This window comes from Penicillium manginii, assembly GCF_028828005.1.
Source record: "Penicillium manginii strain IBT 31320 chromosome Unknown utg000002l:1.0-5564898.0:1.0-5567710.0, whole genome shotgun sequence".
NCBI lineage: Eukaryota > Fungi > Ascomycota > Eurotiomycetes > Eurotiales > Aspergillaceae > Penicillium > Penicillium manginii.
Window position 1 is genome coordinate 3,391,440 of NW_026643103.1, and position 12,757 is coordinate 3,404,196.

Here is a 12,757-nt window from a genome sequence, read left to right on the forward strand (position 1 = left end):
TCTCAGCCCACACCTGAATAGCTTCGTTTTCTTTTCGTTTGATTGTGCGACGTAGGAGTGTCTGAGGCCTCGTTTGCCCATAGGTAGATAGATAGGTATCGGATGAGAGGGTTACCTTCTCTCCCACCATAATCCACCGAATAGCGCAGCTCGCAGTCTATCATATCTGAGGTCACAGGGAATAACTCTTAGGAAAGCCATGGGGTGTTCATGACTGGTAGGGTTGTATAGATCGGCCCCCCACAATAAGGTAACCTTACGTGGGAACGCCGCCGCCACCACGTTATCTTATCGCCAGCAAAAATCTTTCCCCGACATCCGAGCAATTGCCATTTCTCCCCTCTTCCTCCTCCCACTCCACCTGTGATCTTCCATACCCCACCATGGCAGCTCAGGCGACAGACAAGCTCCAGGGCCTGGACCGTGGGTATTGCTTCAATCTCTCCATGCGACCTGAACTGACCAGACCCCAGTGAACGGCCAAAACGGTGCCAAGGCCGAGACCCCCGCGGCTAGCCAGGCCACCCCGGCCGAGGCGGAGGACGATTCTGATGATGACCAAGAGGAAGGCGAGGGTGCCGCCGATGCTGGTGCATCCGGAGGTTAGTGGTTACTTCTTTTCGCCAATTTCTATTTCGTCCTATCCTGCGTTGGGCCTACCCCGCATTTCGATATCGTGAGGTACAATAGAACAGGCCACTGACCGTCTCGCATTCTAGCCGCCAAAAAGAAGAAGAAGCGCAAGTCTAAGAAGAAGAAGAAGGGTGGTGCCAAGGTTCAGAGCGAGCCTCCTCGTGTCCCCGTCTCGAATCTCTTCCCCAACAACCAATACCCCGAGGGTGAGATCTGCGAGTACCTGAACGACAATGCCTACCGTACCACCAACGAAGAGAAGCGCTACCTCGACCGTATGAACAACGACTTCTTGACAGAGTACCGTCAAGGTGCTGAGGTTCACCGTCAAGTCCGTCAATATGCGCAGAAGAACATCCGACCTGGTCAGACCCTCACCGAGATCGCGGAAGGAATCGAAGACTCTGTCCGTGCTTTGACTGGCCACCAAGGCCTAGAGGAAGGTGACAACCTCAAGGGTGGCATGGGCTTCCCTTGTGGTCTCAGCATTAACCATTGCGCCGCTCACTACACCCCCAACGCTGGAAACAAGATGGTTCTAAACCAGGGAGATGTGATGAAGGTCGATTTCGGTGCTCAGCTCAACGGTCGCATTGTGGACAGTGCCTTTACCATGTCTTTTGACCCGGTCTACGACCCTCTTCTGGAAGCTGTCAAGGATGCCACCAACACCGGTATTCGGGTAAGTTTCCCATTTCGCAGAAGAGTATCATTTGAATCGGGCTAACAAAGTCCCCTCTAGGAAGCTGGAATTGATGTCCGCATGTGCGATATCGGTGCGGCCATTCAAGAGGCCATGGAGAGCTACGAAGTTGAGCTCAACGGTCAAATGCACCCCGTTAAGTGTATTCGCAACCTCAACGGTCACAACATTGAACAACACGTTATCCACGGCGGTAAGAGTGTGCCCATTGTTAAGAGCAGCACCGACCAGACCAAGATGGAGGAAGGCGAAGTCTTCGCCATTGAGACTTTCGGTAGCACTGGAAAGGGTTACGTCCGGGAGGATATGGAATGCTCTCACTACGCGCTTGCTCCGGACGCTCCCAACGTCCCTCTGCGCCTCTCGTCCGCCAAGAATTTGTTAAGTGTCATTAACAAGAACTTTGGTACTTTGCCTTGGTGCCGTCGTTATCTTGATCGTCTCGGGCAGGATAAGTATCTCCTCGGAGTAAGTTCAACTTGAATCGGTGGAATGTATTTAATGGACGCTAACTTTAAATAGTTGAACAACTTGGTATCAGCTGGAATTGTCCAGGACTACCCTCCCCTTTGCGACGTCAAGGGCTCATACACTGCTCAATTTGAACATGTGAGATCCCCCACCTACTCTCCACTTCTATCTGTTCCAAATTGTCGACTAACCTCGAACTAGACTATCGTACTCCGTCCCAATGTGAAGGAGGTCATTAGCCGTGGCGACGACTACTAAAATTCATATTAGCGATATACACAAGCAACTTGTTTGAAAAATTCATGAACTAGCCCCAGAAGGCAACACAATCCTGATATTCCTAGTAATCCACTCGCTTAGTTGTATTAATAAACATCACATGTAAATGTGGGGATAGTTGTAGTTGTGACCCCCGAACCCTGTTGACATGGTACCTTATGGCAGGGGATATCTACGAGCAACGAAAACAACCATAATTTTCGTCTTATCCGTAAGAAGTACTTGTAATGAAATATTCTGTTTAACCTGAAATGATCACCATGATAATACTAGACTCTACCAAATTAAAACCATGTAGATCCCGCCAAGCGCATCCATCCACGCAAGTCGCCCGTGTCGCCCCACGTGGAACTGGAACGACCGCCTTTTTCCCACTCCATCCAGACCGAATTTCTTCAACACCCCTAAATATCGCCATGACTACCGTTCAAACAGCCTCCCCTCACCTGAGGGTGTCGGCTGCCAAGTCATCTTCCTCGGAATCCAAAGAATCCCCTTCCACTCGAATCTCGCCCCCCGAGACCTCCGCCGTTGACGACCACTTCTTCTGGACCTACACCGAAGAGCCGCACCGGTCTCGCCGACAGGCAATTATCAAAGCTCACCCTGAGGTGCGTTGTGCATTGATACAATCATGTACCCCATATGTCCTACACGAAGGAATTGACTATTCTTATGGGCCATGGGCCCTGTTCCTGGCATCTCCTGTCTATGTTCCTGGATCATTGGCTAACCCTGGTTACCTCCCGCCATGTTTAGGTCACCAAGCTTTGCGGACCTGAGCCTCTCACCAAATATGTTGTCTTCGGCGTCGTTGCCACTCAAATCACCTGTGCATACCTCCTTCGCAATACCTCTATCCTCGACTGGCGGTTCCTGGCCACAGCATACTTCATCGGAGCCACCGCCAACCAAAACCTCTTCCTGGCCATCCACGAGATCTCCCACAATCTAGCCTTCCGCTCGCCGCTCGCAAATCGACTGTTGGCAATTTTCGCAAATCTCCCCATCGGGTTACCCTACAGTGCGGCGTTCAGGGTGAGTCCGAGTTTCCTCCCACGCTCCAACCAGCCAACCGTGTCCACTCCGCCACACGTATATTGGCCAACGAAAGACAATTGAACCCCTCAACTAACGTCATCTCTTCCTCACCAGCCCTACCACCTTACCCACCACAAATCCCTCGGCGTCACAGGTCTAGATACCGACCTTCCCACCGCAGTTGAGGCATTCTTCCTAGACTCCCTACTGGGCAAGACATTCTTCTGCACCTTCCAAATCCTCTTCTACGCCGTCCGGCCCATGTTCATCTACAGCCCCCCCATTCACCTCAATCCACCTCCTCAATCTCGCTGTCCAGCTTAGCTTCGACTACTTCCTAACCCAATTCGCCGGCTCCCTCCAACCATTCTACTACTTCATCGCAAGTTCCTTCCTCGCCGGCTCCCTCCACCCCTGCGCAGGCCACTTCATCGCCGAGCACTACTTCTTCTCAAACGTCAAGACCGGCGGCACAGAGTCCCTCCTCGAACTCAAGTTCAAGCCCGCGGCCAAAACAGACGGCCCTTCCGTTCTGGACGGCCTCGCTCCACCAGAAACGTACTCTTACTACGGCCCGCTGAATTTCTTCACCTACAACGTCGGTCTGCATAACGAGCACCATGATTTCCCGGCTATTCCCTGGACCAGACTGCACAAGCTGCATGATATTGCGAAGGAGTTCTACGAGCCGCTTCCTTGCCACCGGAGCTGGATTTGGGTCATTTGGACCTTTATCTTGGATAAGGATGTTGGTCCTTGGTGCCGGGTTAAGCGTGCACAAGGCGGACGTGTTGTTGGTGGCGGTGGTGGAACCTCTGGCAAGAATGCGCCTACAGGGCGTGGAGGGGAGGGTATTTCTGCTGCCTCGGCGGGTCCGGGCGGCGAGGAAGGCGATGGGTGGAAAGAGAGTGAGATCCAGTGTTAGAATAGTTTCTTATTTTTGTTCTTCCTTTTTTTCTTCTTCCTCTGTCAGCGTTTTGGGAGGTTCCCGCTTGTGGGGTTGTGTCATGACTACTTTCGATTGCATAGTGCCAGTATTTGATGCTGCATGTATATCATGTAATCAATTGGGACAAAAGAATGATTCTCTCTTTCGGCCTACTACTAGTAGCAGTTCTTTCGTAATTTCCAAGGGTTTATTGGTATCTACTTGGACGAAAGACGAGTTGTTTGGGGATATGGATGGATTTTGCAATAAAGACACAACGCTCAACTTTCAAAGAGCCTCCGAGAAACAACCACCTGCAGCAACATCAAAGAGCACGTTATCTATTATCCGACAAGAAGCAAGCACGTAGGTTATCTCACGGGGGCTCGAACATCGTTTATCACACAAAAGAATCGAAGACGCTGAGTCCGTTCATCGTAACATGATATTAGACAAGACAAGGAAAAGGGCGAGGAGATAAGAGAAGGGAGAAAGGGAAAAGAACGGGGGACAGAGCGCCTCGAAAGCTGCAAGCTGAGAGCCAAACACGGAGGTGGAATAAAAGGAAATATGGATACCGAGGAAGAAGGTTGTAAAAGAGACACAAGAAAAAGGCTGATGCTGGGAAACAAAACGGCGGGCTCTTCAAGAGACACGCGCGGTTAGATGGGAGGAACGTCGAAACGTGATCGGAGGCATGATAAAACACCAGGGAAACCAAGGACATAATAGATCATAGGTCACACAAGCGCGGTTAAAAGAAGAAGTAGGCGATGAGGAAGCTGATCAGGCAAAGCCCAGCAACCATCTGCACCGGTACGCCGGACTCGGTTTGTTGGTGCGATTGTTGCATGGCTGCCGGAGCTGCTTTGGCATCGCCGCCTGTCTTGCGCTGTCGCAGACCCTGATCTGCCAGTCGGTCCTTCAGCCGTTGGATCTGTGCATTGGCATCTGCGAGCTGCGCCTTCAATTCATCGCTCGAAGGAATCACGCTGGCCACAGCAGCCTTGGCGTTCGAAAATGTAGTGGCGGGTTCGGAGGGCTGGGGCGACTCAGACTTGGGCTTCTCGGAGAAATCGGGGGCGGGAACGGGGGACAGTTGCTCGGATTTCTTGGCGACAGGAGCAGGTGTTTCGAAGTTTCCACCGGGAGAGTTGTAAGCAGGAGGCTCGTCGTCCAGGACCTGTATAGAGGTAAGTTTTGTGCCTGGTATGTCAGTAGGCACCCGGCAAAACATACCGAGTCGTTACCCTTTGATTCAGGCAGAGTAGCATCCGCAGCGAGCCAAGTCACACGAATCTTGCGCTCTACCACGGCAGACTTGGGGGATCTTTCAAACTAAAGAAGTTGAATGTCAGTATAAGGACCAGGGGAATACCTGGATTCTGTTCAAACAACATACAATTGAGGTCACGTTGGCGTGTTCCATATCAGGCGTAACAGCCACAGACTGGACCAGGAACTTGTCCTTGCACTTCGCGTCGGTAGCAGGTTCATCCTTCAGAGCCTGCAACAGGACTATCCGATCCTATCAGCTTTGTTCCACACATATCGGCAATCGGGAGGGGAACGAACCTTGGACCTCGACAGCCCGGCCGGGCTCGATACGGCCGGAGTTAGGGCGCACACAGTAGCTGAAAGAAAGTTAGAAATCAAAAACGGTGAGACCGCGCGGTCGATATAAGGAAGGATACGTACTGCTTGGGGGCAGTGGTTTTGACCTAGAGAGCGGGAAAGAGACGGAATCAGCTATGTTCGTGCCTGACAAATGCCGAGGGGAAGGAAATGTGGGCGTACCTTGAAGACAACCGAGTCCTGACCGGCGTTGCGCAAACGCAGGACCTGGCATACTTCCTGGTTGAAGGGGCCTGTTTATCCTCGAGAATTAGTTTCCGAGGTCGTTCGAGGTCTGGACCGTGTGGCCGAGGTCGAGGCACTTACGTTTGAAGCCCAGCTCGGGGGGGGTCAATTTCGACAGACATGGTAATCGTAAGCGCGAAATAGGACGAGGGCGAGAAATATGTGTATTCAGCGGTGGCTTAGGATCCCGCGACAGAGGTGCGATTGCGAAAGAGAGAGGTGAGGTGAGTAGGGGTGTGGTTATCGAGCCAAGGGAGTTCCTAAAGTGGACAATAATCAACTCCTGAGGCGCGGGTTGCTGGCTGACTCAGCGGATCAGGTGATGTCACAGTGTCGCGGCCGAATTAGGACGATCCAGTATATACTTCTTTACATGGGCCTGTGGGAAGACGTAAAGGAGAAATATAGAATAGAAGAGGGTCACTTTCATGAAAGTTCTCAAGATCTTCGGAGGCAGCCTCGGTGGTGAGTCTCTTATCACTGCATGTGAACCTCCACAGTGGGGTTTCACACTCAGAATTGGCTACTAGAACTATAATGGGAGAACATGGGACAATATACTCGAGTGGGTCACAGTATAAATAGTACCGTTACTTTACTCTCGATGATGAATAAACTAGTAATAACTAGTAGGTATATCTTTGTGTTCTATCCAGGAACAGGAAATATATACCAATCCAACTTTATTGTCTTACTCCTCGGGCCTCTCATTGGCAGCATGTGCTGCCGGCTGAAAACTAGTCTTGGGGTATAAGACAAATCTACTAGTAGCACTAGTATTGTTCTCACCGAGTCCCCAGATATGCTTCAGATTGGGTTTGAGATCTTTAATAATCTAATCTATTATTTAAACTGTTGAGTTACTCAACGCAAAACTTGGGATCTACCCCGGAATCACATACTTTGTTTTGACGTTTGTGGTCCGTTTCTCGTCTAGATAGCCTCGGTCCTTGTTTGGGTGGTTTTCTCCTACAACGATTTCCTTCTATCTCTATATTCTGTCCTACCGTCCCATTTGATGAAATTTCATCATTATGAGGGTTGATGGTCTCAATTGGCCGCCGCCGCAGTACTCTTAACTAGTAACTACACTACGCACTACAAACCATGTAACTATTGAGTCAGAGCGTATCATGTTGCGTATATTATTCAAATTAGCAACATCAGTCCTGCAGTCTGCGCCACTGTAGACTATCTTGGATTGTGTTTTTGTTTGACCATAAAAGAAACCTGTAACAAGTGAAAAGAAATTGAACCCATGTTTGTATAATTCGCAGGTTCCGGACCCGCACTTAGTTATCGCTCGCCGCCTTCGCAGCTTGACGATACGTCACCCATAAAGCTCCCGCTCACCGACATCATCACAACACCATTTGCATCGCGCTTTGTCGATTGACGCACTACCACTCAACCTGAAGCCCTTGTCCAAATACTGGGTATTTTTTAATCATCACCGATCAGCTTTCTGCCACCCACTCGTTCCCCGCAGTCGATTCGCCCTACCCCACCAAACATGGCCTCCGATCTTGACCAGCTCATAGAGATGGGCTTCGACCAGGAGCGAGCCCAACTAGCCGTTGCCAAAGCCGGAAACCGTGCGTAACTATCTACCGATTATATACAACTTGGTTGTTTTTGTTAACAACCAGCTTAGTGCAAGGGGCATTGGAATGGCTCGAGGAAAACCAAGACAAACCGCTGGATGAGATCAAGGCCGCGCAAGAAGCAGAGGGTGAAGATGGCCCCGCTCTCAAGCCTGGCGAAGAAGCTCGCAGTTTAGTCTGCAATGATTGTGGCAAGAAGTTCCGAAGCCAGGCGCAGGCCGAGTTCCACGCATCCAAGTCCCAACACGTCGATTTCTCAGAGTCCATGGAGGAGATCGCTCCTTTGACCGAGGACCAGAAGAAGGAGAAGCTACAGGAGCTGAGAGAGAGACTTGCCGCCAAGCGAGCTGTGCAATCAGTGCAGGACAAGGCCGATGACAAGAGAAACGAGGTAGGCGACACTTCCGAATCCAGTATGTATGGCTTTGCTGACAAATTCTGCAGCAAATCCGAATGAAGGCCACAAAAGAAAGCCAAGACGCGAAGGAGGCGCTGGAGAAGAAGGAGAGGTTGAAGGAAGCGGCCCAGAAGAAGAAGGATAAGCAGGATGAGATCGATGCCAAGAAGCGTGTTCAGGCACAGATCCAGGCGGATAAAGAGGAAAGGCGCCGCAAAGCCGAGCTGGCAAAAGCCGAACGAGAAGGCAAGGCTCTTCCCCAAGAGTCCGCCCCAGTCCCTGCTCCAGCCTCCAAGCCAGCATCCGAACACAACGAGACTCGCCTGCGTTTCCAAACCCCTCAAGGAAACATCATGAAAAGACTTCCCGTTACGACAACGCTTTTCGAGGTTGCTGCGGCTCTCAAGCAAGAGGATGGCGTCGAGGTCCAAAGTTTCACTCAGACCTTCCCCAGGAAGACCTGGAACTCCGAGTTTTTCGGCGAGACATTAAAGGAACTAGGTCTTGTGCCCAGCGCAAGCCTTATTGTTCAATGATTCGGTGTCTCGTCAGGAATGTTGGACCCTTGAAGAATGAAATGTTGCTTAGTCAAGGATGATAAATGAACAACGCATATTCAAGTTCTAAGACAAACACTTGTTCTTTTTTTTTTTGCTTTCCATATACCTAGGTATCAAAAAAATAGCTGGTAAATCGAACAAGAATTGCCGGTTTAGGCCACCATAGTACAACCTTAATATGGGACGGGATGGCTGCCTGGCGAATAAGGCGCTTATCAACATGTGACATCGCGATGGGATGGCCCGCGTGTCACTCACGCGTTCAACACGCCCTCTCCACTTCCTCCCAAATCAACACAACAATACACCAATATGCCAGCGTGAGAATCCCAGGTCCCAAATTCCCAGCTCAGACCCTAGTTTGAGATTATTTGCGCTCCCCAATGGACCCAGCCTCTGATCGATTTGACTGCAGTGTTGGCGACCAACATCGAGGTGGACCCGCATCCGTCGGGATGCCAAACGCCCCATCCACCACCGCGAACCCCTTCGACGAACCTCAGCGCCGCATGAGCGAGTACACAGCACAAGATATTGCCACCCTCCAAGCGCGATTGGACAAGAAACTGGGCCCAGAATATATCTCCAATCGACCAGGTGCCGGAGGCCAGAAAGTGCACTATCTTTCTGCTGATAAGTGCATCAACCTCGCCAATGAGGTTTTTGGATTCAATGGCTGGTCCAGTTCAATCCAGAAGATCGACATTGACTTTGTATGGCAGAGTCTGCTGTATCGAGCCCTTGATGTTTAAGGCTAATGATTATAAATCAGATTGATGAGAACCAAAATAGTGGTCGTGTCACCATGGGTTTATCGGTCGTTATGAGGGTCACACTTAAGGATGGAACTTACCACGAGGTGCGTACCTCTCTTTTGGTTAACAAAGTCCTATTACGATAATTTGCTGACCATCTCCAGGATATCGGTTACGGTCACATCGAGAATGCGAAAGGCAAAGCGGCAGCCTTCGAGAAGTCAAAGAAAGAAGCAACAACAGACGCCTTGAAACGTTCACTTAGAAACTTCGGAAATGTACTCGGCAATTGTGTTTATGACAAGGACTACCTTGCAAAGGTCACCAAAGTGAAGTCTACACCGGTAAGATTAGCTGGATTTATCATGGTGGTGGCCGTTCGGCTCATCTTCAATACAGGCCAGATTTGACGTTGAGGAGCTTCACCGACATCGGGATTTTGCACCGAAGCCCCAAGTGTCGAAGCCTCAAGCGCTTCCCGCGAAACGAGTAGCAGAGGATGACCTTTTACCTCCCCCGCGGCCCGTCGAACCTCAGGCTGCTAAGAGCAGCAATGCAATGACTAGCGGCAGCTTTGACGGAGATGGTGAATTTGGCAGTGAGTGTTATCATCCTGCTCGGATTTTTACTTTTCTAACGACAATAGGTGATCTCTTTGATGAAGCTGATTTTGCTGTGGGAACGACGGGGAACCCTGATGAGATAACAATAGAAACAGAGGCTCAACGACAGCCGCCAACCCCCCATGAATCGACCACCGCCTCCGAGAGGGCCTCCGGCAGGAAGATTCGACAACACCGTTACACCATCAAAACCAGAAAGGTGGAACCCCGGGAATCAAGGCGCCAGACAACCTCTGCCCCCAAACGGTCGACCCAACCCCTCAGCTATGCCTGCTCAAGGCCGACATATGCCCCCGAATGGACCTCAAAATGTGCCAAATTCGAGACCCGGGGGGCCACCTCAAGTACGCCCTACCCCTGGAACCAATCTTCAAAACCCTAACGGGCATCCGCCAGTAAAAACGGAACCTGCGGCAGGATTAAACCAAGATCCACAGCCGCCGCCTGGATCTCAATCAGTCGGCTTCTTCTCGGCCCGTGTAGCAGACATGCTACGTGATAACCCCAATGCTGGTCCTGTCCCGGGGAGTCAATTCGACCCCCATGCCGAGAGTCCCTCCATCCGGAAGACAGCGGGCGTGGATCATACCAAGAGCGTGCCTATCTCCAGGCCGATGCTTTCCAATGCCTCTCCTGCACCCAGTAACTCCCGAGATTTCGTCAATCCTGCTACCGACTTTCAACGGCGGGTCGGTGCTCCCGGGGGTGTCGCGGGCAGCCCGGGGGTTGGCAGTCCCTTATCCAGAGGCCCATCGACCTCGACATTTCGACCGTTGACCCGACCCAATATTGATGCAAGACCTGCCCCCAATGCTGCAACCATTGACCGGGCGAGTGTACCGCCACAAAATATGAATGGAAAACGACCACCTCTGAATGACGTTACCAACGCTTCACCCGGTGCCAATCTAACTGCCGCCCCTCTGGCCGCAAGTCCCACTGACCCCAAGCGACCTCGGGTGTCCGATGTTGGACAACATCAGCCGCCCCAGCCCCAGGCCCCATAGTGAACAACGTTCCGGTTCAATTGATTCACGGTGTACATCGAGGGAATTAGCGAGTATTGTCATTTTTATAGGGATTTGCTTCCATTTTACGGCGTCATATCATTTGCATGTTTCTCATGCCGGGAAATGGGGAAAGGCGTTTAGGGCTTGGATATGAAAACCCCCCAGAATGGGGTTCCAATGCATTTGTCTGGTCAAGGCGAAATTGATCCGAAGAGAAATTTCGGTTTGAGATAACATTAGATACACAACTGTGCGAAATAAACGGGCTCTTTTTATTCAAACTAGGTTCTAGTTGAGAGAGGGGATGGAATTCTAACTACCACTGGCATTCGGCAAGTATGCAAGGCGAAAGGTTTTCCCTGGTATAGGCTCTTTACAAACCACCTGGGAGGAGACATAACTAGAAAGAGACAAAAGACTGAAGTCAACTGGAGCAGCCGCAATCTCGACCCGCACAGGGGGGGAAGAACAAGGTAAAAACGATCGCAAGAGACCATTGATGAATTTGCAATTCCAAGGTTGTCGTGCAACATTCAACGAAGTTGTAAACAATTAGAACTTTCCGTGGCCTTAATCAACCCAAGCGATATTAGCCGGGCTTTCGGCAACATCTAGGTGGGCCACAACCGAAGCTGTAGTAGCATCTTCTCCCAGTTTCCAAACTTCAATAAAATTCCCCTGTGAATCCGCGATGGCAAAATATTCCTCTGAGAAAATTGCGGGTGTTATGGCATTGGAGGCACCACCAGATCCCGACGTGGGAACTATGAACAAGGAATCACTGATAGCGCCAGTGGTTTCGTCAAGCGAGTATGCAGCCACAAATCCGGGGTCGGTAGAGGTTCTGGAACGGACAGTGGCGAACAGATATTTGGGGTACTTCCCCCTGTCCTGTGGGACCGAGAACTTGACTTCGTCAGACCAGTAGAGCGAACTGTTGGAATAGCCTGGTTGAAAGATTGGAAAATATTGAGCATTCGAACACAGCGGTCTAATGGGAAAAATTGGTGGACTTACCTGATGGAAGCAGAGAAAATGTCTTATTTCTTCCGCTGATAAGGCCCGTTGTTTCATCCCGGTTGAAAACAGCAAGCTGATTGTTTTGCTCGAGAATCACATAAACGAATGACCCCTGCGGCGACACAGCAAGATGTCTTGGGTTGCCGCTCATATTAAGTTGCTGAAGCTTTGACACACTGTTGGTTGCTTCATCATAGGAATGGGTCCAGATGGAACCCCCCCATGTCATCCCCAGAATAGATAAATCTGTTATCACTGCTGAGTGCAAGTCCATGGATTCCAGAGTCACTGCCGTATGTGATATTGGCTTCTACCGATTTCAAAGTTCCGGAAGATCCAACTTTGATAACCTGTCCAGAGCAAGCTGTGGAATAGGGAGCACCAAAAACAGTGAATGGTTTAGCGGTTGACGCAACGATAAAGTTGACATTGTTGCCTAGTATAAGAGTTAGCGCTTGTATGTACACTGATCTCGGCAGTCTTGTGATTATTTCAAACATTTTTCAGAAATCGAAACATTTCCTCTGTGGGATAGTGAGTAGTCCCGACCGATCGCATAACTCTCATAGGTGTTCTCATTTGCAATGTAGAGGTTTCTGTTACTCGTCTGTTCCAACGTTATTAGGTGTTAGTATACCTATTCATGGCGCAGTGAGCAGGAGTGATGACTGACATCTGTGGCTATCCACTTGGAACTTGAGATGTCAAGAGTTCCATTGTAAATGATGCTCAATTGAGAAGACTTCTCGTTGAATGCAACTCCATACAAGGAACTTCCAGTGAAAACCCCGGAGTAAAAATGATGGACATGGCCCAGGGCCGGTAAAGACAAGAGGGCACCGAGAAAACCGCGAATGAGAAACATTGTGTTTT

At 50.4% G+C, this 12,757-nt stretch overlaps 6 protein-coding genes across 6 annotated transcripts; 4 read left to right on the forward strand and 2 right to left on the reverse strand.

Annotated features, from left to right (window-relative positions):
- Positions 1 to 383: 383 nt before the first annotated feature.
- N7533_002550 (methionine aminopeptidase 2) lies at positions 384 to 2,065 on the forward strand (the record flags this gene model as incomplete). The annotated part of the gene is made up of 6 exons (XM_057099200.1): positions 384 to 423; positions 474 to 602; positions 720 to 1,315; positions 1,376 to 1,804; positions 1,859 to 1,945; positions 2,009 to 2,065. 6 exons carry the CDS (start codon positions 384 to 386, stop codon positions 2,063 to 2,065), a joined length of 1,338 nt encoding a protein of 445 aa, XP_056964336.1.
- Positions 2,066 to 2,502: 437 nt separating this feature from the next.
- Positions 2,503 to 4,052, forward strand: N7533_002551 (sphingolipid delta(4)-desaturase family protein; the record flags this gene model as incomplete). Its single annotated transcript, XM_057099201.1, has 4 exons — positions 2,503 to 2,697; positions 2,846 to 3,124; positions 3,242 to 3,390; positions 3,452 to 4,052. The coding sequence occupies 4 exons, from the start codon at positions 2,503 to 2,505 to the stop codon at positions 4,050 to 4,052; spliced, it is 1,224 nt and encodes a 407-aa protein (XP_056964337.1).
- A 757-nt stretch (positions 4,053 to 4,809) lies between these two features.
- N7533_002552 (uncharacterized protein) lies at positions 4,810 to 6,345 on the reverse strand (the record flags this gene model as incomplete). Its single annotated transcript, XM_057099202.1, has 8 exons — positions 4,810 to 5,238; positions 5,295 to 5,393; positions 5,458 to 5,573; positions 5,631 to 5,689; positions 5,754 to 5,776; positions 5,853 to 5,923; positions 5,997 to 6,217; positions 6,281 to 6,345. 8 exons carry the CDS (start codon positions 6,343 to 6,345, stop codon positions 4,810 to 4,812), a joined length of 1,083 nt encoding a protein of 360 aa, XP_056964338.1.
- Positions 6,346 to 7,428: 1,083 nt separating this feature from the next.
- N7533_002553 (UBA and UBX domain-containing protein) lies at positions 7,429 to 8,452 on the forward strand (the record flags this gene model as incomplete). Its single annotated transcript, XM_057099203.1, has 3 exons — positions 7,429 to 7,510; positions 7,570 to 7,910; positions 7,964 to 8,452. 3 exons carry the CDS (start codon positions 7,429 to 7,431, stop codon positions 8,450 to 8,452), a joined length of 912 nt encoding a protein of 303 aa, XP_056964339.1.
- Positions 8,453 to 8,859: 407 nt separating this feature from the next.
- Positions 8,860 to 10,861, forward strand: N7533_002554 (RAD52 DNA repair protein RADC; the record flags this gene model as incomplete). The annotated part of the gene is made up of 6 exons (XM_057099204.1): positions 8,860 to 9,189; positions 9,249 to 9,335; positions 9,396 to 9,575; positions 9,631 to 9,829; positions 9,878 to 10,198; positions 10,251 to 10,861. 6 exons carry the CDS (start codon positions 8,860 to 8,862, stop codon positions 10,859 to 10,861), a joined length of 1,728 nt encoding a protein of 575 aa, XP_056964340.1.
- A 573-nt stretch (positions 10,862 to 11,434) lies between these two features.
- Positions 11,435 to 12,749, reverse strand: N7533_002555 (uncharacterized protein; the record flags this gene model as incomplete). The annotated part of the gene is made up of 5 exons (XM_057099205.1): positions 11,435 to 11,811; positions 11,882 to 12,060; positions 12,101 to 12,320; positions 12,434 to 12,491; positions 12,558 to 12,749. The coding sequence occupies 5 exons, from the start codon at positions 12,747 to 12,749 to the stop codon at positions 11,435 to 11,437; spliced, it is 1,026 nt and encodes a 341-aa protein (XP_056964341.1).
- Between the last annotated feature and the right edge of the window lie 8 nt (positions 12,750 to 12,757).